The following is a 25332-nucleotide window of genomic DNA, read 5'->3' on the forward strand; positions in this document are numbered from 1 at the left end:
GTTGCTGTCTCCCGCGTTTGCGAGGTAGCGCAAGGAAACAGACTAAAGAAATGGCCCAACCCACCCCCATACACATGTATATACACACACGTCCACACACGCAAATATACATACCCATACATCTCAATGTACACATATATATACACACACAGACACATACATATATACCCATGCACACAATTCACACTGTCTGCCTTTACTCATTCCCATCGCCACCTCGCCACACATGGAATACCATCCCCCTCCCCCGCTCATGTGTGCAGGGTAGCGCTAGGAAAAGACAACAAAGGCCTCATTCGTTCACACTCAGTCTCTAGCTGTCATGCAATAATGCCCGAAACCACAGCTCCCTTTCCACATCCAGGCCCCACACAGCTTTCCATGGTTTACCCCAGACGCTTCACATGCCTTGATTCAATCCACTGACAGCACGTCAACCCCGGTATACCACATTGATCCAATTCACTCTATTCCTTGCCCGCCTTTCACCCTCCTACATGTTCAGGCCCCGATCACTCAAAATCTTTTTCACTCCATCTTTCCACCTCCAATTTGGTCTCCCACTTCTCGTTCCCTCCACCTCCGACACATATATCGTCTTGGTCAATCTTTCCTCACTCATTCTCTCTTTGTGCCCAAACCATTTCAAAACACCCTCTTCTGCTCTCTCAACCACGCTCTTTTTATTTCCACACATCTCTCTTACCCTTACATTACTTACTCGATCAAACCACCTCACACCACACATTGTCCTCAAACATCTCATTCCCAGCACATCCACCCTCCTGCGCACAACTCTATCCATAGCCCATGCCTCGCAACCATACAACATTGTTGGAACCACTATTCCTTCAAACATACCCATTTTTGCTTTCCAAAATAATGTTCTCGACTTCCACACATTCTTCAAGGCTCCCAGGATTTTCGCCCCCTCCCCCACCCTATGATTCACTTCCACTTCCATGGTTCCATCTGCTGCCAGATCCACTCTCAGATATCTAAAACACTTTACTTCCTCCAGTTTTTCTCCATTCAAACTTACCTCCCAATTGACTTGACCCTCAACCCTACTGTACCTAATAACCTTGATCTTATTCACATTTACTCTTAACTTTCTTCTTTCACACACTTTACCAAACTCAGTCACCAGCTTCTGCAGTTTCTCACATGAATCAGCCACCAACGCTGTATCATCAGTGAACAACAACTGACTCACTTCCCAAGCTCTCTCATCTACAACAGACTTCATTTTTGCCCCTCTTTCCAAAACTCTTGCATTCACCTCCCTAACAACCCCATCCATAAACAAATTAAACAACCATGGAGACATCACACACCCCTGCCACAAACCTACATTCACTGAGAACCAATCACTTTCCTCTCTTCCTACACGTACACATGCCTTACATCCTCGATAAAAACTTTTCACTGCTTCTAACAACTTGCCTCCCACACCATATATTCTTAATACCTTCCACAGACCATCTCTATCAACTCCATCATATGCCTTCTCCAGATCCATAAATGCTACATACAAAGCCATTTGCTTTTCTTAGTATTTCTCACATACATTCTTCAAAGCAAACACCTGATCCACACATCCTCTACCACTTCTGAAACCACACTGCTCTTCCCCAATCTGATGCTCTGTACATGCCTTCACCCTCTCAATCAATACCCTCCCATATAATTTACCAGGAATACTCAACAAACTTATATCTCTGTAATTTGAGCACTCACTCTTATCCCCTTTGCCTTTGTACAATGGCACTATGCACGCATTCCGCCAATCCTCAGGCACCTCACCATGAGTCATACATACATTAAATAACCTTACCAACCAGTCAACAATACAGTCACCCCCTTTTTTAATAAATTCCACTGCAATACCATGCAAACCTGCTGCCTTGCCGGCTTTCATCTTCCACAAAGCTAGATAATTTTATCATTACTTTCTCCAATAATAATAGTAAGTGCAGAAAAAATATGTAAGTTTTATCAACCAGAGATGGTGCTGAGTAGTGTGTCAGGTGACCCATCTTCAAAGCTTACCTATGATTTTATCAAATTGTACCGAGTCATTGCTTACTTGAGTTATTAATTGAGAACTGTACTTCAGGAAAACATCAGCCCCACAGCAATGGAGAGAGCAACGTTTCTTTGGTGGAAACAATATTTCTTGGGGATAACAACAGGACCTTTGCCAGTGTTCCTTAGCTGGTTGTAAATATTGTGTGTATCACTCTCCAGACAGCGAGTGTTTATATCGGCTGAAGCAAATGCCAACAAGTAATGTAACTCACTACTTTCCAGAGTGAGTGTTTGTCTTAACTGAACCGTAAGCTAATATGAAATGAAATGGATGAGTAATATGGTGAGTGAAGTGGTTACACAGGCAGTGATAAAATACAGCCAATGTTTACCTTCATTACTTGACAGTAATGTTATTGAAACATTGCTTATCTGTGCTATCATTAACAAAAAAACAGTAATTCATGAAAAAACAAGCATGTAGCTGGAGAAAAAACAAATATTCCTTAAGGGGAAGCAGTGTTCCTTAGCAGGAAATGAAGGCTACGTTCACTGCTCCAAAGACAGAGAGCCCCAACAAAGTACAACTATTCTAGCTTCAGTACAATACCTCCATCATCTTATAGTTCTTGCTTGTCACAACGTGTTGAAATTGGCATCCTAAAAGTGAGTGACTACAAAAGATTTTGGAGGTCTTCGACTCCTACAGCCAAGGATAAGATCAGGTTCCTGAGTTGAGTTGTTGATTGACCAGGTTCCTGGGCTGAGTTGTTGATTGACCAAGATAGAGAAAGCCACAGCCTCTAGGCCCACAGGGATTGTACAGCCTGGCTGTTCTGGTACACTGACTTCTTTAATGTCCCTTTGTAGCTTTTCTGCATCCTCTACTGATATGATTTTTATAATCACTCCTGTATTATGTGCAATGGATGATAAGGAACTGTGGTTAGTACTTGCATGAATGTCAGATATAAGGAGGAGGAGGAACACATGGCATGCTTTACAACTAAGTGATGTTATCTGTTAGTTAAAAAGTTGTATATCCATCTCCCAATTATTCCAGTTGTCCCTATCGTATGCATTTTAAGTGCTATGACACTAAGGTCATATTTGTCAAATGCTGTGCAAAGTCTATGTAAATCACATCCCCATTTTCTATTTCTTCCACGGATTAATCATTTCTATCATTGTGGTCAGGTATCTGAGACAGGCAAGATCATCCTGCCCTACAACCATGTTGTCCTGGGTTATGTAGATTGTTTAGTTCCATATACTCAGTCAGTCTGTCTCTTAGGATGCATTCACCAATGATTTTAATAATGTGCAATGTTAATGACATTGGCTGACGCTTATGGGACTGCTATGCAATCCATCTTTGTGAAGTGGGGCAATGCAAGTCAGCTTCAAACTCTCAGGAAAGATGCCAAAATCTAGACTTACTCTCCAGAGAATATTTTAGTGTTTATGCTAAAGGTGTTTTGCATTTCCTTATGAAGACCGAGTTCCATGAGTCTAGGTTCAGGGCTGAAAGCATGGGCATGCTCACAATGGCCCTCTCAAAATCCTACATTGAGGTGGTGATATCTGCGATGTGCAAATACTAGGAGATTACTGTTCATTACATCAGCTTTCATGTGGTTTTAACTCACTGAATATCAATTCATATTGCCTTTTTAAAATCTCACTCATCTTCTATCAATCCTCTGTAAAAATACATCTGTTTTTAGTAGGCCATTGGAGTTTGTAGTCCTTGATTTCCATTTTCCATATGAGTAAAGTTACTTCTAGTACTTTCATTTTTGTTTTTTTCCTCTTCTTTTTCTTGTATTTCATATCACATTCTGATTTTATTATCTAAATCCAATAATTCAATAAATAGGTTTTCTTTCCATTGCTGGGTGAGCTGTGGCTTCTTTCAAGGTCTGAAATTCTTCTTCAGCTCCAGTAAACTGCTCTTCTTTTTAGTTCTATCCCAGACCTTTTGCCCTTTCTTCTTGCTGTCTATAACAAAAAGGTTGAGTTTTTGGTTGATGGCATGGCACCAGTGGGACCACCAGCATGTGACGCAACACTTTGTTTACCAAGCACACATTCCAAAGCAGTTGAGGATTCTGTTGCATTTTCACCATCATACAGGTAAGATATGGTCTCTGTTTCCTTCCTATTCATAATACAAAAGTGCATTTCATCTATAACTGCACTACTCAGCGAGTTCTAATGAATGACACTCCCCACCTACAATAACAAATGGAAATGTTTCAAATGAACTAATCTACAACTGTAAATGGGCTGTTTTTGATGTGTCTATGTTTTATCATTTGATTAGTAACCATTTCTCTCTGTCAGTTCAGCGTTCCTGAGCCTGATACAGGAGATATATGATAAACAAGAATATTTTGGGTCAACAGTTTCTTGACATCACCAGTTACTTAATCATACAAAGGAATACTTGCACCTGAACTTCATAGCCTCTTTGCAGACAGCTTGAGAGGGTATACAATGCAGAGAGAAGAATAATCTTACATGAACAACTACTAGATGAGGAAAGGCAATACCTGACAAGTTGGTTGATTAAAACTCAAGCCTGCTGCATACATCATTGATGCACCTGATTATGCCAAGAATGCAATCTAAATTTTGAAGAAAGCAATTTTAGTTTTGGCCATGTTATTTTTCACACTGTGTTTAAGAAAGCTAAATACTTTATGTAAATTTCAATAAGAGCAACCTTATGCTCTGTATTACAAATTTAGTGGTAGTAATTTACAATTTCTGTAAGGGCAAGTTTCCATTCCCTAAATGTCCATAATGTGGGAGACCCATTTACTATGATAGTGGCAAATATGCACCAAAAGGATTAAGGACAAAACTCATGGGAAAATAAAATATACAATATTCCAGTGGATTGCCAAAAATAAAATATACAATATTCCAGTGGATTGCCAAGTTCATATGTATGCATGGCAAAAGTCAGATAAAGAGTAAGAGTGATGGGCTTGCATCCTGTCATGGACTGTGGGTGATGTGGCAGGAAAGGGAAGGATGCTTTGGAAGCATAGGGAAACAAATGACAAGATGCCACAGGCATAAACTCATTAGTCATAAATCTTAAATGAGTTAAAACAAATATAAAGAGACCCCCTCCCTAAGAACAATTAAAATTGCAAACACTAAATCTACATGTGTGAGAGGAGATAGTATCAATTCAGTTCCCGATCTCATCATATTTCTGCATGTGTCCTGGCCACTAAGAACTGGATTTACAGAACATGTCCAGTAGGTGCTTCCCTTAGCTTGTGTGTTGCAACTCCTTGCAAAGTGAAGCACTGGAAATCTCTTCCAACTTATGTCTTCTCCTCTTACTAAAACCTTCCCATCTAAAGACTTGGGTATACGAACACCTGAGGATCTGAAATCAATCCTTGCTGCATCTTTTTTCTCATACCTACTGTCTTACCTTTCTCCAAGGTGAATACGACTGCAGCAAAGTTTTGCCCAAGAAATGTTGGCCACTATAAAAAAGTACACATTAATTCAAAACTACTAAAAAAAAAGGTAAAAGCATCAAATTACTATCCCTTAATCTACTTTAACCATCATCACATGGTGATTCAAAGGTTCCCACCTGTTTAAAATCACAGCTGTTTGCTTCCACCGATTATCCATATGTATCATAGCTGGATAAAATGTTACCTGTCTCAATTACCCACTGAATATTATCTGGGCATGCTGCCAGATATACACCTTCACTATCTTAGCTAAGCTAATTTCAAAATAAAAACATCTTCTACGGTAATGGTGTTGAAATTTTGTTATTTGTTCACTTATTCAAATGGATAAAGTTATGCTTGTGTACATATACATGAAAAACATGTATAAGTACAAAAGTAAAATTTTTGACAAATACATATGTGCAGTATGAAATAAATGAAAAAAATTTGAACAGTGTAATGTGATTAGATATATACAAAATAAAATTATGCCAAGAAAAAAAAACCTCCCACACCAACACAAAGAAAAGTAAACTACTTGAGCACTTTTTTTTTTTTTGATAAAGTATAATATTGACATATTCTGAAAGTTTTAGTTTTTTGGAACATACTGTATGAGGATGAACCAGGAAGAGAAGAGTACTGTTTAAGGGCCAATACATTAATAAGAGAATAAATAAAACATGGTAATGCATTATACTAAAATAAGTTAAAGGAAAGTACACTTGTGGGTATCACAATAAATTATGGAAAATAAAAGACTATCGATGTGCAGAGTACCAATGCCAGTTGCCAAAAGGTAATTAATGTATGAAGGAGTACAATGAAACCCACAAAAATTGTAAAAATGCTTCTACAAGTCGCAAAAAATAGATGTTAACCCTTAAAATAAAGCTAGAAGTAATCAAAACACTAGAGGATGGTGAGGGGACCTTAGCATTTGGGTGCGAACATAACATCTGCAAGTCTAATAACATCAACATTGCAAACGGCTCTGTAGTTCTTCACACTTGCTTGATGCCAACCTCTCCTAATGAAAAAAAGTGTGGTAGTGATTACATTACACTCATTCATAAAGCTAATTCTATTGAACTTACATTACCTTATTATTAAACTGCTATCAGCATAAGCATGAAAACTTAATATTGTACAGACTCTTCATGAAAATGGGGACTTTGGCACAGACTTGGAATAAAACCCTATTTCTATTATGAAAAACAAACTCATACCAAATTCACTTATACTAGCCTTTCCTAAGAATAAAATAAGGGGCACCTATATGCAATGGTGAAATGTACAGATTTGGGATGTATAAAACAGATACTTGAGGAATAACTTGAAGTGGTTTAGTTATATGAAGAAGATACACAATGATAGGCTGGTACAGAACATACAAATAAGCGAGATCAAATGGAAATGGTGAGTTGACACTGGGGAGGAGATATTAGGGATAGGATCTGAAAAGGTGGCCAGGGTTAGGAGAATATTCAAGGTATGTGTTTAGACAGGCAGCCTGGAGACTTTTCTGTTGCACCCACATCCATTTTCTCCACCCTATGGGGAGTTCCTAAGAACAATGGAGCATCAGAAACTTTGATTTATATATATATATATATATATATATATAAAGAATATAGTTTCTGCGAAATTTTTTCATGTTTATATTCATTCTGGTATTATCTGTATAAAATGATACAGTAAGGAGTTTTTCTGATATGTACAAGTTCCTTGAGGAACAAAACTTTTGAACATAAAGACATCTGAAATTGCATGATTTACAATTTGTTGGGAACTTTTACTACTAGTTAAGATGCTCTATAACCCTCGTCCCATTTTTCTAGTTATTCCTATTTTGTGAGCTATGATGCCATGGTCATATGTGAAAAAAAAAATGCATTTTGTTTGTTGTCTTGTGCTTCTACAACTTTATCTTGCAAGATAAAGCAACAAAAGGCATGATAAAAGAAAATGTGTTTCCCTGGGTCATCTAGACTGTTTGATTCAAAGAAATCAATCAGTTTACATCTTGGTACTCCAAAAATTCCCGTGTGCCATTTCAGTGCTTCTGGCCAGAAGCTTTTTTCTTTTTTTTCTTGGCTTCCTCCTTAAATGAGTTTACATCTTGGTACTCCAAAAATTCCCGTGTGCCATTTCAGTGCTTCTGGCCAGAAGCTTTTTTCTCTTTTTTTCTTGGCTTCCTCCTTAAATGAGTAAGGCTGTCAGTCAACCTTAAACCATTTGGGACTGTGATCATGTCTAGGCTCCCTCTCCATAAGACACTTAGTTCACATGCAAAACTTGTTTTGCATTCTTTTAAAAAACAGGTTTCCAAGAGTCTGGTTCTGGAGCAGAATGCAAGGACATACTGTCAAAGGCATTCTCAGTCCTGTGGCATGATGACAAAATCAGCATTGTAAGATGGGGACTGTTCACCTAGAAGAAGTCACATTATGTAATCATAGGCACACTGAGCAGCAAGAGAAACTGCTTTTCAGGTATCTTATCATTCATGTCCAAGAATACTACCTGTTCCATTCTAAGCAGGCCAAAGGTACTTGAGGTCCTTAATTCACTTTTTTGCAAAGAGTAATATCTTGGCTTCTGGGTCACTAATGGATCTCTGTCCATTTTCTACTGAATTCTGTATGTTTTCAGCTTACAATCACCACCTTCCACTTCTTTAACATGTTTCTTATCTTTGCTGAGTTAACTGTGGCTTTTTGAGGTCCATAACTCATTTCTGTCTCCTAAACCTTTCATATTTCTTCTCACTGTGAGTCTGGTACACATCTGAGGTATTTCTATAATCCACTTGTTTCTACTTTACCAATTCTGCCAATGTATAGCTCCTTTAGTTCCTCTCAAATGTATACTGTAGAAATAAAATCTGCTGAATTCACCCTCATAGGCAGGCAATGTTCTGTGGTGATTTACTATAAATAAATGTCTACACCCACATACTAGGTTGTGACCTGAGTTGTTTGTCTTTGAGAGGGTAATTTCATATCATTTACTGCATATGCAAAATGCAGGATGAGAAGACTCTGTGTCTAGTTGGTCCCCCTACCTGTTATGAAACTATCACACAGTCCAAGGTTCCGCTTTGCATGACTACTGATATATACTATGCACTTCTGGTGAAATCTTCAGCCAAACAGTCCACAATGATGTTTCTTAACCATTTCCACTTTGTGTGCTAAGTTGCAATCTTGATAGGTACTGCGACTGGATTCCTGATATCAAGATATAGTTCACTCTTTAATTGTTTCAAAAATTCCTGTGGTCTTGCACTAACAGTGTGAGTTCATATGGTATGATGCATTTGCTGTTGTAAAAATTTCATGTTCAATCATTACAAGCAAATACTGTAATAATAAACTGAACTACAAAGGTTTAGCAAGTAAAAAAAATAATAGTTTTTGTATAAGTGTATTAAGCTCAACTTTAACACAATACAAGTGCTGGGACATTTCAAATTATTTTCATAGTCTTCAATACAGATACAAATAGCATCACTCTGGTTTATGATCCATTAACTGACAAATCCTGGTAAAACAGTTAACCTACTTTAGCATATAATTCAGCAGTGAAGAGCAACTGAGGGAATTTTTTTAACAGAAAATTTAAGGAAATATAAATGTTACACTTCTATCAGAATCCAGCTAGCTACCTGATTTGATGACAATTTTGAAACGACACTCGTGAATCCTTTGAAGCTCATTGCTGTAATATCTAATTATTTACATACAGGCTGAAATACAGACTGTTTAAGTCCTCAAACAAAATGTGCTAATCAACAATGCCTACCAGCATTCATACACCACAGTTGAATTTTCACTTCAAATAGTTATAGGGCATGTTTTTCTTTTTGTTTGTTCTGGGAAACTAGTAATAAGCTATCATACAGCACAGATTTATTGTTCTAACATCACAGTAAATTAATAAATGTTCTAAACATTTTGGGAAGCTTATATGAAAATTCTCCATAACCTTAATTAGAACTCTTAACTTTTATTGAACGTGTGTGAAACGTAAAGAACAGAAGGTGAATTTCTATCATCATAGAAACATGAATGAAATCCTCAATATAAAACCAATTATGATCAAAAGCATCAAAATTTGTACTTAAATAATGGTTAAAGATGTGATACCACTACTACAAAACAACATTATGTTATCAGCTAGTATCTTAGATTATACTAGTTCAAAATCACAAACATAACTAATTCACCTGTATTTAACAAAAAGCTATGAGATAAGGAAAAAATTGCTGTAAAATTTGCTTACATCATATTGTACCTATTACTACTCATATAACAATATGCACAAGTTGAACATCATCAAAACTGAGTAATGTATATCGAGAAACATTCAAAAATGTTGATTGAAAAAAAAATGAGTGGAAGATAAATACACTTGAGTAATGAGGACTTATAACTTACCTTTGTGCTACACTTATTACTGACAGAGGTTCAAAGAAAATTGTACTGAGTTAAATTTCAGAATACCTAACATTCTTAGGCAACAACCTACCACTGTAAAAGTATGCTTCGGTAAAAGAAATTACTTTCAAATGAGAACAAAAAAATCATAATCTACACACCTCAAAATCTTTTTAAATTTCAAAATAACTAATATATCCACTATTATGTACAACATTCAGGAGCACAATTGACAAAACAGGCACGACAATGAAATTCTCATAATAGAATTGGACATGGTGACTTTAGAAATATGGCTTAAAATAAAATAATTCAGCACTAACATGAAATTATTGTTAATGCTTCATGTTTTGCAGATAGTTCTTTTATGAACGTAGAATGTGATTCCACCATGGCTGAAACTCCCTGTGTACTGCTAAGTTCTATTTTACTTAGTCTGAGGGAAGAAATTCCATTGGCTTCACTTTCATATTTCTGAGAAAATTTGCAGAAAAATCACAGTGCATCAATACACATGACAGGTAAAAGTCCTAACTTCTGTAATTTCAAATGTCCCTTAAATAGGTTCACACTTCAGGACCCCAGTAACTTCTTCAGCCTGATAAAGATGCTATCTTCTGTGAACTGCATTATGGTATAGTTCTTCTTTTGCATTTGAATTCTTCATCAAATTTCACAATGGAATACATCTTCAACTGCAGCCAATGGTTAGAGCAAACTGAAGAGAGTATTTCGTTCCAAAGATGACAAAGAAAGCAATGCAGGCACACTTGTCAAAACTCACTTTATCTCTTGGAATACGCCAAGATAATAAAACACATAAATCACTGGTTTGAGTATAGGTGTCAATTTGGAATTTCTTCAACAGATGTGTCCATCAGCATGAGTTTGATATGCCAAAAACAGGCTTTCTTGCATCATCTTCAAGTACCACACACTTTAAATAATATCTTATGGAAGCTCTTCTATACATCTCACAAGCATTCACCAAACTGATCATTTTCCCAATAGAGTAACCTTTTTACTGCATTAATCTTGAAAGTTTCCTTGATAATGCAAGCACATATAGGAACTACAATAATGATGATTTACTTCCAAACTTACTTTACAGTTTTTAACATACCATCAAATGTATATTCATATATTTCAAACAGATTGGTTCTTACCTTAAATCAATCATTTTATATATATATATATATATATATATATATATATATATATATATATATATATATATATATATATATATATACACATATATATAATCTTGTCAGGAAATGAGATGATAGAAGTCACAGTGAACTGGTGGCAGCATTTTCGAGAAACTTTTCAAAGAACCACAAGTTATTACCCAACCAGTGATTACTTCTTTTATATTTAAGATCTATGTATGTTCATATATGTACACATATCACCCACACTGCATTATTCAAATTTAATATTCTTTTCTAATAAAAAAAAATTCAAGAAAATACAAGCATCACTTACTTGTATTATACCCACACCTCTCAGTATCTGCCAAGTTTCCTATTGGTTTGTTTCCTTGGAGACCTTCCACGATGTCTTCCTGGAGAAGGTGAGCGTCCACGCTTCAAAGGAAGTGGTAAATTATTTTTACCTCTAGGATGATGGTCTTTCTTATCCCATAACTCCTTCTCCTGTCGAAGTTTAGTTTCATCACTTAGCACTGTCTTGTTCTTCTCTAGCTTCCACAACCTGAACTCTGTCTCAATACTTTCTTCTTCCAGCTGCTTTATTTTCTCTTCGACCTTTTGTTCTCTGAGACGCAACAATTGAACTCGCAAATCTTCATCATCCTCTTCTTGTTTGCTTTTTTCTCTAACTGGAGTCCCTTCAATATCGATGTTTCTTGCAGCATTTGCAACTGATCTATCAATTCCTAAATGCTTTGTATTATCATAATGCTCCATGATATCAGTTGATTTCCTATTTCCATTCTGCGGGATAAATGTGTCCTTTCCTTTGCTTCCTGTCCAGCCATCCTTGGGATAATACATCTTATCCATGCTCCTTCTATTAGGGCCTGTTTTAAGTTCATCCTGCTTCTTGCTGTTCAAAACATCCTCAGATTCCCAGCGTTCAGATCCTTTTCTTGATTCCTCCTGAATCCTTCTTGTTCTGTCTCCCCTCTCTAAACTCCTACAACCACGGGAAACATCACTAGAAGAAGAGTAAAGTCTTCCCACATCCCTGCTATTGCTATGTCTCTCTTTCACTGGTTCATGATGTACCTCTAGCCTTGAGTAACCTTCTGGTGAAACTGGAGAGCAACGCTGATGCAAGTGTACAGAGTGCTGTTGTATCTGACTTTCTCTTCTAAAATCACTTGAAGCCCTCTGAGAGCCTGTTTGATGACTAACATGAGAGAAAGAATTCTGATCCTCTGAACAATGTAGTATGGACTGTGTTGATACAGGTGAACAACCTCTATGAAGAGTATCGGGTGATAATGACCTCCCACTCCCCATCTGAGGTGAACTTAAGCCCTGATATGCTTTAGGTCTGGGAGACCAAAATTTGGTGGATCTTGGTGAAAGTGAAACTTCTTCAAACAGTGGAGATCTATCTATCCGCCCCATTCCAAAATGTTTGTCAGATTCAAACTGTGGTGATTTTTCTCTTGCAGATCTTGGTGATCTTCCTCTTGCACCTAGTCCTGATGATCTTCCTCCTGTATATGATGCTGGAGATTTTCCTCTTGCAAGTGGTCTTGGAGATCTCGTAGATGGACCATTAGATCTTCCTCTGGAAGATAGACCTGGAGATCTTCCTCTGGAAGAAAGACCTGGAGATCTTCCTCTAAAAGCTGTACCAGGAGATCCTCCCCTAGCTAAAGACCTTGGAGATTTACCTCTTGCTGATGAACAAGGCGATCTTCCTCTTGCTGATGAGCTTGGAGATCTTCCTCTAGCAGGCACCCCTGGAGATCTTCCTCTTGTAGATAAACCTGGAGATTTTCCTCTTGAAGATGGACCAGATCTTCCTCTTGCTCTCAGTACTGGAGATTTTTCTCTAGACATACCTGGAGATCTTCCTCTTGAAGATGGACCTGGAGATCTTCCTCTTGAAGATGGACCTGGAGATCTTCCTCTTGCTGCTTGAGCTGGTGATCTTGCTCTAGCTGTGCGAGCTGGAGACCTTCCTCTAGCTGAAGGACTAGGAAATCTCCCTCTAGCATGTGGACCTGGAGATCTTCCTCTTGTAGATGGGCCTGGAGACCTTCCTCTTGCAGATGGGCCAGGGGACCTTCCTCTTAAAGATGGGCCTGGGGACCTTCCTCTTACAGGTGGGCCTGGAGACCTTCCTCTACCTGGCTGACCTGGAGACCTTCCTCTTGTTGCTGATCCTGGAGATCTTCCTCTAATTTGTGGATCTGGAGATCTTCCTCTCATTGGTGGGCCTGGTGATCTTTCTCTAGTTGATGGACCAGGAGATCTTCCTCTTGCAGATGGTCCCAAAGCTCTTCCTCTCCTCAATGGGCTTCCAGACCTTCCTCTTGGAGATGGACCTGGAGACCTCCCTCGAGGAGGAGGGCCAGGGGATCTCCCTCTTCCAGTGAGACCTGGAGATCTCCCTCTTCCAGGTGAAACTGGCGACCTTCCTCGAGCTGGTGGACTTGATCTTCCTCTTCCAGATGGACCTGGAACCCTTCCTCGAGTAAGTAGGCCTGGAGATCTTACTCTGACAATGGGTCCAGGAGACCTTCCTCTCATTGGCAATTCTGGAGACCTTCCTCTATTACGCTGTGAGCAGATTAGTGGTGACCTCCCTCCCTGTAAAGGACCTCTCATCTCTGAGGAATGTGATCTTTGCACTGAAGACCTGTTAGGATCAATTGTTTCAAAGGAAGATCTTGTCAGCCTCCCAGAATCAGGAGAATATTTCCCAGGGAAAGGTGAAAACCTTTTCCAATTTCTGGGTATATCATTAGAGGAATCAAAATAATTGCTGCTGGCCTGTGTCTGATATTCTACAAACTGCTCATCACACACAGGTGTTCTGCTTTGAGGAAGGCCTCTGTACTGGGTGGGTGCATCCCTGAAATTATCAGAACTGTCTCCTTTACCTACTTGGGCAAAAGATGGTGATAGCTTTGGTCTTTTAGCTTTCAGCATACCAGGTACCAAAGAAAAATCATCTTCATGTCCTAATAATGAAGCATCATAGTTTCGTTTTTGAGCAGATCCTTGGTTACCTGTTGTTTCACTATCCCACTTCCAAGATGGTTCATTCATTCTTCTTTGTCCTTGTGAGCCAGACTCTCTACCATGAAAGCTCTGTAATGGAGGCTCTGCACGAGAACTGCTTCTAGGCTCACCAAACCTCTTCTCAAATTTTTCTTCATGGGTGTCTCCTCCAGCAAAGGTGCTGCCTGAATAATTCCAATCTGCTATATTAGCTGGTCTTGATGTTCTACCCGAGGGATCTGCATTTGGTTTGTAGTTGTCACTCTGGGAATAGGGATGAGGTGAAGAAACTGATTTATCACTATGTTGCTGACTGATGACTGGTGTCTCTCTTTCAACCATAAATGAATCTGTTGGCATATTCATCTTTAACCTCCATGATCTGAGGTAATCAAAAGCTTTTAAGCTTTTCTCTCGCTGTGGGGCTCCTTGAATTCCCGAAGCCCTACTTTCATCCATATTTTGTGACCCACCTGTCCAAGTCAAACTAGGAGTAAGTATATGACTGGAGGAGTCATGAGGTCTTGCTGATGAATCTAAGCCTTTTGATACATTAAGCAAAAGATCCATGCCTTTTCTAACAGGACCAAAGCCAATTTCTGAGTCACATGATAAATCTGAAACCCCAGATTTGTGTTGACCACCATCTTGGGATGGATACCCGCTTCTCTTTTGTCCAATTTCATCTTGGTAATTCATCCTCAAATGAGACTGTCCACTAGACTCTTTGGATGAAGGACCAACATCTGCCACTGGTCTATGATTATAGTCACAGACATTTTCAACTGGTTTCAATCTTGTTTGTCCATGCATTCTTGATTCTGGATACAGTAAGTCCTCTTGCATTCCAGAATCTAAGTAAAGCCTCATGTCCCCTTGCATTCTTGAATCTGGAAGCGTCCTTAAATATTCTGACAATCCTGGCTTTCCAAGTATTTCTGACTCCCCTGGCATCACTGAATCCACAAACATTCTTGATTCTCCTGATTCTGAATACATTCGGGAATCTCCACGCATATCTGGTTCAGGATAAAGTCTGGACATTCCTTGCATCCACAAGCCTCCCTGCTGTCTTGAGTTCCCAGGTACTCTTGCATCCCCTAACAATCTGAAGTCCCCATGCCTCATTGAATCTCCAAAAATTCTTGAATCCCCAAACATTCTTGAGGTAGCTTGTGTCCTTGACTCTCCAAAAATTCTGGATTCCCCCAACATCCTTGTACCCCTCTGCATTTTTGAAGGATCTGTAGCTCTGATTCAAAAGTTAACAAATCTAAATAGGAGCTACTTTTACTTTCATTTCAGCTTGAACTTTCAAAAAGCCATCAACCTACTACACAATCTTGTACCAAGCATACTGACTTGTAGTTTTAGTCTTTGTATTCTTGTATAATGAGTAAAGTTTGTCATCTGTGTTGGCAAATCCTTTAGAAACATTCAATACACTTGGTGGTTCATGTTCTGCTCTCACTTAACAAGCTGAAATCTCAGTATATCAGCTGTTATTCCCGATTGTTTCTTTGTTTCTCAGCTTGTTTTGAAGCATTCATATCACTCACTCATCCTAAAACTGTCAAAAGTTAGATTCAGTAATCCAGCTTGACTTATTATGAGTATTAACTTCTGCCATCAATTACTCTTAAAAATTCTAGCATTCTAGGAAACCCAAAAGTTCTACTGTGCCAATTCCTGGCAAAATCAACAAAAGTTCTGTTGATTCATCAAGCACAAGTTCATTAAAACTGCAGAAGTCTGGTCACACACGATTATTTTGTCGTCACAACTTGCCAAAGATTACAGTCCACTCAAACCTGTGCGACCTGCAAGAAAGTGATGGGCGCATATAAGGAGTGATATCATTATTACCAAAACCAAGTACACTGAGGAACCAAGTAAGTGCACCCATCTTCAAATTTTAAATATATAACTTATCTAAATATTCACACAGCCGTAAATGCTTCGCTAAAATGTTTCATGAAAAAGTTTCTTTAAATGGGAACTTACTATTTCTCAAAAGAAAGTTGCAATTTGCATCTCATTCAATGCTATTAGCTAAAACTTAGTTTCCACATGTTTCTTGCTGTATCAGCATACTTTAATAAAAAAAAATGTTTCTTCACATAATGACCCCCAATACACTGCTTTAAAAATCTGCTTGAAGCAGGAAAGAAAACTAGGGAGAATTCTCCAGTCTAAATATGGAATTAGATACTAAAGTAATAAAATGCATAATATGGGGTGGGCATATTACATTCCATATCTGAGTATGTAAAAGACCCAGGGTGAAAGTTCTTTACTGAGAGCCCACAAGAACATGCCCAACCCTCTTAATGTGATAACATTTGCCTTTCTGCTTTCCACAAATTAATATCTTTCTTATATTCCCAAAGCTAATGCTGAACTATGAGAACCCTTTTGAGGATGATATACTTCACTTACTAAACAAGGGAAAACAGAGTATCATCTTAAATTCAATGGCAGCATGTGCTTGTTAACCTTAAAAGCCATAGTAAGGAAAAATAATTAATTTAACCAATCTCTTTTCAAAGAGCACATGAAAATTTCCTAGATATCAGCAATGCAGTACATCATTCTAATGTTATAACTTCCTGCTATTGTTATTGACATCATGTTCTACAATTATTTATCAAGTTAGTTCTGTCAAAAACAGAGTAAAGCCAGCAGCTGGTGGCATTTGCCATATTTTCCTGGTTTTTGTACTAAATTTCTTTCCTTAGAAAAACAGTTCATAAGATAAAAAAATATCAATGATCTATTCAAAATATGAGAAACTACCTAACCTTCCTGCCCAAGGAATTCTCTCTATGTGACTCCTGCAGCACTTAGGAAATAGGACATGTTTGGGTAGGACCACAGGTCATGAAGTTTGGTGACATTTGTATGTGTCTCAGTCGGGTGAGCAGAGGTCAAATGAGGAGTAAGTGCTCATTATTTTTAGTATGGAAGTTGCATCTTAGGCAAGACTGGTCTTGTGGTGTAATAAAATGGTGTTTGCAATGTTGAGGAGACAGGTGGTGTCCACAATACAGACAAGAAAGGATAACTTGTACAACAAACACTAAAACCATCCTTACATTTCTGTTACACAATATGTTAAAATAGGCAACAGATTTTGACCAATGCTCTAAGGTTTTGCCTCACACTGATAGCCTTGCTTTCCTGAAATACATACACACACACATTCCTTGCATGTCGTAGAAGGCGATTAAAGGGGATGGGAGCGGGGGGGCTGGAAACCCTCCCCTCCTTGTATTTTGACTTTCTAGAAGGGGAAACAAAAGAAGGAGTCACGTGGGGAGTGCTCATCCTCCTCGAAGGCTCAGATTAGGGGGTTTAAATGTGCGTGGATGTAACCAAGATGAGAAAAAAGGAGAGATAGGTAGATTGTTTGAGGAAAGGAACCAGGATGTTTTGGCTCTGAGTGATACGAAGCTCAACGGTAAGGGGGAAGAGTGGTTTGGGAATGTCTTGGGAGTAAAGTCAGCAGTTAGTGAGAGGACAAGAGCAAGGGAAGGAGTAGCAGTACTCCTGAAACAGGAGTGGTGGGAATATGTGATAGAGTGTAAGAAAGTAAACTCTAGATTGATATGGGTAAAACTGAAAGTTGATGGAAGAGATGGGTGATTATTGGTGCATAAGCACTTGGGCACAAGAAGAAAGATCACGAGAGGCAAGTGTTTTGGGAGCAGCTGAATGAGTGTGTTAGTAGTACTGATGCACGAGACCGGGTTATCGTGATGGGTGATTTGAATGCAAAGGTGTGTAATGTGGCAGTTGAGGGAATAATTGGTATACATGGGGTGTTCAGTGTTGTAACTGGAAATGGTGAAGAGCTTGTAGATTTATGTGCTGAAAAAGGACTGGTGATTGGGAATACCTGGTTTAAAAAGCGAGATATACATAAGTATACGTATGTAAGTAGGAGAGATGGCCAGAGAGCGTTATTGGATTACGTGTTAATTGACAGGCGCGCGAAAGAGAGACTTTTGGATGTTAATGTGTTGAGAGGTGCAACTGGAGGGATATCTGATCATTATCTTGTGGAGGCAAAGGTGAAGATTTGTATGGGTTTTCAGAAAAGAAGAGAGAATGTTGGGGTGAAGAGGGTGGTGAGAGTAAGAGAGCTTGGGAAGAAGACTTGTGTGAGGAAGTACCAGGAGAGACTGAGTACAGAATGGAAAAAGGTGAGAACAAAGGATGTAAGGGGAGTGGGGGAGGAATGGGATGTATTTAGGGAAGCAGTGATGGCTTGCGCAAAAGATGCTTGTGGCATGAGAAGCGTGGGAGGTGGGTTGATTAGAAAGGGTAGTGAGTGGTGGGATGAAGAAGTAAGATTATTAGTGAAAGAGAAGAGAGAGGCATTTGGATGAGTTTTGCAGGTTAAAAATGCAAATGAGTGGGAGATGTATAAAAGAAAGAGACAGGAGGTCAAGAGAAAGGTGCAAGAGGTGAAAAAGAGGGCAAATGAGAGTTGGGGTGAGAGAGTATCATTAAATTTTAGGGAGAATAAAAAGAGGTTCTGGAAGGAGGTAAATAAAGTGTGTAACACAAGGGAACAAATGGGAACTTCAGTGAAGGGGGCTAATGGGGAGGTGATAACAAGTAGTGGTGATGTGAGAAGGAGATGGAGTGAGTATTTTGCAGGTTTGTTGAATGTGTTTGATGATAGAGTGGTAGATATAGGGTGTTTTGGTCGAGGTGGTGTGCAAAGTGAGAGGGTTAGGGAAAATGATTTGGTAAACAGAGAAGAGGTAGTAAAAGCTTTGCGGAAGATGAAAGCAGGCAAGGCAGCAGGTTTGGATGGTATTGCAGTGGAATTTATTAAAAAAGGGGGTGACTGTATTGTTGACTGGTTGGTAAGGTTATTTAATGTATGTACGATTCATGGTGAGGTACCTGAGGATTGGCAGAATGCGTGTATAGTGCCATTGTACAAAGGCAAAGGGTATATGAGTGAGTGCTCAAATTACAGAGGTATAAGTTTGTTGAGTATTCCTGGGAAATTATATGGAAGGGTATTGATTGAGAGGGTGAAGGCATGTACAGAGCATCAGATTGGGGAGGAGCAGTGTGGTTTCAGAAGTGGTAGAGGATGTGTGGATCAGGTGTTAGCTTTGAAGAATGTATGTGAAAAATACTTAGAAAAGCAAATGGATTTGTATGTAGCATTTATGGAGCTGGAGAAGGCATACGATAGAGTTGATAGAGATGCTCTGTGGAAGGTACTAAGAATATATAGTGTGGGAGGTAAGTTGTTAGAAGCAGTGAAAAGTTTTTATCGAGGATGTAAGGCATGTGTACGTGTAGGAAGAGAGGAAAGTGATTGGTTCTCAGTAAATGTAGGTTTGCAGCAGGGGTGTGTGATGTCTCCATGGTTGTTTAATTTGTTTATGGATGGGGTTGTTAGGGAGGTAAATGCAAGAGTTTTGGAGAGAGGGGCAAGGATGCAGTTTGCTGTGGATGAGAGAGCTTGGGATGTGAGTCAGTTGTTGTTCACTGATGATACAGCGCTGGTGGCTGATTCGTGTGAGAAACTGCAGAAGCAGGTGACCGAGTCTGGTAAAGTGTGTGAAAGAAGAAAGCTGGGAGTAAATGTGAATAGGAGCAAGGTTATTTGGTACAGTAGGGTTGAGGGGCAAGTCAATTGGGAGGTAGTTTAGAATGGAGAAAAAGTGGAGGAAGTGAAGTGTTTTAGATATCTGGGAGTGGATTTGGCAGCAGATGGAACCATGGAAGCAAAGGTGAATCATAGGGTGGGGGAGGGGGTGAAAGTTCTGGGAGCGCTGAAGAGTACGTGGAAGCCGAGAACATTATCTCGGAAAGCAAAAATGGGTATGTTTGAAGGAATAGTAGTTCCAACAATGTTATATGGTTGCAAGGTGTGGGCTATGGATAGAGTTGTGCGGAGGAGGGTGGATGTGCTGGAAATGAGATGTGGTGTGAGGTGGTTTGATCGAGTAAGTAATAATAGGGTAAGAGAGATGTATGGTAATAAAAAGAGTGTGGTTGAGAGAACAGAAGAGGGTGTGTTGAAATGGTTTGGTCACATGGAGAGAATGAGTGAGGAAAGATTGACAAAGAGGATATATATGTCACAGGTGGAGGGAACGAGAAGTGGGAGACCAAATTGGAGGTGGAAAGATAGAGTGAAAAAGATTTTGAGTGATTGGGGCCTGAACATGCAGGAGGGTGAAAGGCATGCAAGGAATAGAGTGAATTGGAACAATGTGGTATACCGGGGTTGACGTGCTGTCAATGGATTGAACCAGGGCATGTGAAGCGTCTGGGGTAAACCATGGAAAGTTCTGTGGGGCCTGGATGTGGAAAGGTAGCTGTGGGTTCGGTGCATTATTACATGACAGCTAGAGACTGAGTGTAAATGAATGTGACCTTTGTTGTCTTTTTCTAGTGCTACCTCCCGCACATTTGGGGGGAGGGAGCGGTTATTTTCATGTGTGACAGGATGGTGATGGGAATGAATAAAGGCAGACAGTATGAATTACGTACATGTGTATATATGTACATGTCTGTGTGTGTATATATATGTATATGTTGAGATGTATAGGTATGTATATTTGCGTGTGTGGATGTGTATGTATATATATGTGTATGTGGGAGGGCTGGGCCATTCTTTCATCTGTTTCTTTGCGCTACCTTGCTAACGCGGGAGACAGTGGCAAAGCAAAATGAAAATAAAAAAAAAATATATATATATATCTGTTTAAATTATTTATGGATGGGGTTGTTAGGGAGAGGCAAGTATGCAGTCTGTTTTGGATGAGAAGGTTTGAAAAGTGAGTCAGTTGTTGCTCACAGATGATACACTGCTGGTGGCTGATTCAGGTGAGAAACTGCAGAAGCTAGTGACTGAGCTTGGTAAAGTATGTGAAAGAAGAAAGCTGAGAGTAAATATGAATACGAGAAAGGTTATTAGGTACAGTAGGGTTGAGGGACAAGTCAACTGGGAGGTAAGTTTGAACGGAGAAAAACTGGAGGAAGTGAAGTGTTTTAGATATCTGGGAGTGGATTTGGCAGCGGATGGAAATATGGAAGCAGAAGTGAGTCACAGGGTGTGGGAGGTGGCGGAGGTTCTGGGAGCATTGAAAAATGTGTGGAAGGTAAGAACATTATCTCGAAAAGCAAAAATGGGTATGTTTGAAGGAATAGTGGTTCCAACAATGTTATATGGTTGCGAGGCGCGGGTTATAGATAAAGTTGTTCGGAGGAGGGTGAATGTGTTGGAAAAGAGATGTTTGAGGACAATACATGGTGTGAGGTGGTTTGATTGAGTAAGTAATGAAAGGATAAGAGAGATGTGTGGTAATAAATTGTGGTTGAGAGAGCAGAAGATGGTGTTTTGAAATGGTTTGATCACATGGAGAGAATGAGTGAGGAAAGATTGATAAAGAGGATATATGTGTCAGAGGTGGAGGGAGTGAGAAGTGGGAGACGAAAATGGTAGCGGAAGGAGGGAGCGAAAAATTTTTTAAGCGATAGGGGTCTGAACATGCAGGAGGGTGAAAGTCATGCAAGGAATAGAGTGAATGGGAACGATGTGGTATACCGGGGTGGATGTGCTGTCAATGGATTGAACCAGGGCATGTGAAGCGTCTGGGGTAAACCATGGAAAGTTTTGTGGGACCTGGATATGGAAAGGGAGCTGTGGTTTTGGTGCATTATACATGATTGCTAGAGATTGAGTGTGAACGAATGTGGCCTTTGTTGTCTTTTCCTAGTGCTACCTCGCATGCGGGTGTGTGTGTGTGTCATTACATGTGTGGTGGGGTGGCGACAGGAATGAACAAAGGCAGCAAGTATGAATTATGTACATGTGTATATACATATATGTCTGTGTATGTATATATATGTATATGTTGAAATGTATAGGCATGTATATGTGCGTTTGTGGACATGTATGTATATACATTTGTATGTGGGTGGGTTGGGCCATTCTTTCGTCTGTTTCTTTGTGCTACCTCGCTAATGCAGGAGACAGTGACAAAGTATAATAAATAAAATAAATAAATAAATAAATTTTCTTTTTTTATTTTGCTTTGTCGCTGTCTCCCGCGTGTGCGAGCTAAATATATATATATATATATATATATATATATATATATATATATATATATGGAAAGAGGGGCAAGTATAAAGTCTGATGGGGATGAGAGAGCTTGGGAAGTGAGTCAGTTGTTGTTCGCTGATGATACAGCGCTGGTGGCTGATTCATGTGAGAAACTGCAGAAATGGTGACTGAGTTTGGAAATGTGTGTGAAAGAAGAAAGTTAAGAGTAAATGTGAATAAGAGCAAGTTTATTAGGTACAGTAGGCTTGAGGGTCAAGTCAATTGGGAGGTAAGTTTCAATGGAGAAAAACTGGAGAAAGTAAAGTGTTTTAGATATCTGGGAGTGGATCTGGCAGTGGATGGAACCATGGAAGCGGAAGTGGATCATAGGGTGGGGGAGGGGGCGAAAATCCTGGGTGCCTTGAAGAATGTGTGGAAGTCGAGAACATTATCTCGGAAAGCAAAAATGGGTATGTTTGAAGGAATAGTGGTTCCAACAATGTTGTATGGTTGCGAGGCGTGGGCTATGGATAGAGTTGTGCGCAGGAGGATGGATGTGCTGGAAATGAGATGTTTGAGGACAATGTGTGGTGTGAGGTGGTTTGATCGAGTAAGTAACGTAAGGGTAAGAGAGATGTGTGGAAATAAAAAGAGCGTGGTTGAGAGAGCAGAAGAGGGTGTTTTGAAATGGTTTGGGCACATGGAGAGAATGAGTGAGGAAAGATTGACCAAGAGGATATATGTGTCAGAGGTGGAGGGAACGAGGAGAAGTGGGAGACCAAATTGGAGGTGGAAAGATGGAGTGAAAAAGATTTTGTGTGATCGGGGCCTGAACATGCAGGAGGGTGAAAGGAGGGCAAGAATAGAGTGAATTGGAGTCAGTGTGGTATACAGGGGTTGACGTGCTGTCAGTGGATTGAAGCAAGGCATGTGAAGCGTCTGGGGTAAACCATGGAAAGCTGTGTAGGTATGTATATTTGCGTGTGTGGACGTGTGTATGTACATGTGTATGGGGGGGGGTTGGGCCATTTCTTTCGTCTGTTTCCTTGAGCTACCTCGCAAACGCGGGAGACAGCGACAAAGTATAAAAAAAAAAAAAAAAATATATATATATATATATATATATATATACACATATATATATTTTGCTTTGTCGCTGCCTCCCGCGCCTGCGAGGTAGTGCAAGGAAACAGACGAAAGAAATGGCCCAACCCACCCCCACACACATGCACAAACACACACACGTCCACACACTAAAACATACACACCCACACATCCCAACATACACACATATATACACACACAGACACACACATGCACAAAATTCACAGTCTGCCCCTACTCACCCCCATCGTCACTCCGCCACACACGGAATAACATCCCCCTTACCCCTCATGTGTGTGAGGCAGCACTAGGAAAAGACAACAAAGGCCCCATTCGCTCACACTCAGTCTCTAGCTGTCATGCAATAATGCCCGAAACCACAGCTCCCTTTCCACATCCAGGCCCCACACAACTTTCCATGGTTTACTCCAGACGATTCACATGCCCTGATTGAATCCATTAACAGCACGTCGACCCCAGTACACAACATCGATCCAATTCACTCTATTCCTTGCCCGCCTTTCACCCTCCTGCATGTTCAGGCCCCGATCACTCAAAATCTTTTTCACTTCATCTTTACACCTCCAATTTGGTCTCCCACTTCTCCTTGTTCCCTCCACCTCCGACATATATATCCTCTTGGTCAATCTTTCCTCACTCATTCTCTCCATTTTAAAACACCCTTTTCTGCTCTCTCAACCATGCTCTTTTTATTTCCACACATCTCTCTTACCCTTACATTACTTACTCAATCAAACCACCTCACACCACATATTGTCCTCAAACATGTAATTTCCAGCACATCCACCCTCCTGCGCACAACTCTATCCATAGCCCAAGTCTCGGAACCATACAACATTGTTGGAACCACTATTCCTTCAAACATACCCATTTTTGCTTTCCGAGATAATGTTCTCGACTTCCACACATTCTTCAAGGCTCCCAGGATTTTCGCCCCCTCCCCCACCCTATGATTTACTTCCGCTTCCATGGTTCCATCCACTGCCAGATCCACTCCCTGATATCTAAAACACTTTACTTCCTCCAGTTTTTCTCTGTTCATGCCTTCACCCTCTCAATCAATACCCTCCCATATAATTTACCAGAAATACTCAACAAACTTATACCTCTGTAATTTGAGCACTCACCTTTATCCCCTTTGCCTTTGTACACTGGCGCTATGCATGGATTCCGCCAATCCTCAGGAACCTACCATGAGTCATATATACATTAAATATCCTTACCAACCAGTCAACAACAACACAGTCACCCCCTTTTTTTAATAAATTCCACTGCAATACCATCCAAACCTGCTACCTTGCCGGCTTTCATCTTCCGCAGAGGTTTTACTACCTCTTCTCTGTTTAGCAAATCATTCTCCATGACCCTCTCACTTCGCACACCACCTCGACCAAAACACCCTATATCTGCCATTCTATCATCTAACACATTCAACAAACCTTCAAAATACTCACTCCATCTCCTTCTCACATCACCACTACTTGTTATTACCTCCCCATTAGCTCCCTTCACTGAAGTTCCTATTTGTTCCCTTGTCTTACACACTTTATTTACCTCCTTCCAAAACATCTATTTATTCTCCCTAAAATTTAATGATACTCTCTCATCCCAACTCTCATTTGCAATTTTTTTCACCTCTTGCACCTTTCTCTTGACCTTCTGCCTCTTTCTTTTATACATCTCCCACTCATTTGCCCTATATACCTGCAAAACTCGTCCAAATGCCTCTCTCTTCTCTTTCACTAATAATCTTACTTCTTCATCCCACCACTCACAACCCTTTCTAATCTGCCCACCTCCCACGCTTCTCATGCCACAAGCATCTTTTGTGCTAGTCATCACTGCTTCCCTAAATACATCCCATTCCTTCCCCACTCCCCTTACGTCCTTTGTTCTCACCTTTTTCCATTCTGCACTCAGTCTCTCATGGTAATTCCTCCCACAAGTCT

At 39.8% G+C, this 25332-nt stretch overlaps 1 protein-coding gene across 4 annotated transcripts in view; it reads right to left on the bottom strand.

The window, feature by feature from the left end:
* LOC139755990 (uncharacterized) overlaps window positions 1-25332 on the bottom strand; it is an 85584-nt gene that overhangs the window by 30484 nt on the left and 29768 nt on the right. For 2 of the 4 annotated variants that reach the window (XM_071674904.1, XM_071674903.1), the window contains exon 2: window positions 8936-15992. The exons of 1 other annotated variant lie outside the window; for it this stretch is intronic. In XM_071674904.1, coding sequence (XP_071531005.1) covers window positions 11473-15405 — 3933 coding nt within the window. In that variant the 5' untranslated portion in view covers window positions 15406-15992 and the 3' untranslated portion in view covers window positions 8936-11472. Of the gene's footprint in view, window positions 1-8935; window positions 15993-25332 lie in introns of those variants that run through there. One more of the 4 variants, XM_071674905.1, reaches the window with a different exon arrangement.

This window comes from Panulirus ornatus, chromosome 20, assembly GCF_036320965.1.
Source record: "Panulirus ornatus isolate Po-2019 chromosome 20, ASM3632096v1, whole genome shotgun sequence".
Classification (NCBI taxonomy): domain Eukaryota; kingdom Metazoa; phylum Arthropoda; class Malacostraca; order Decapoda; family Palinuridae; genus Panulirus; species Panulirus ornatus.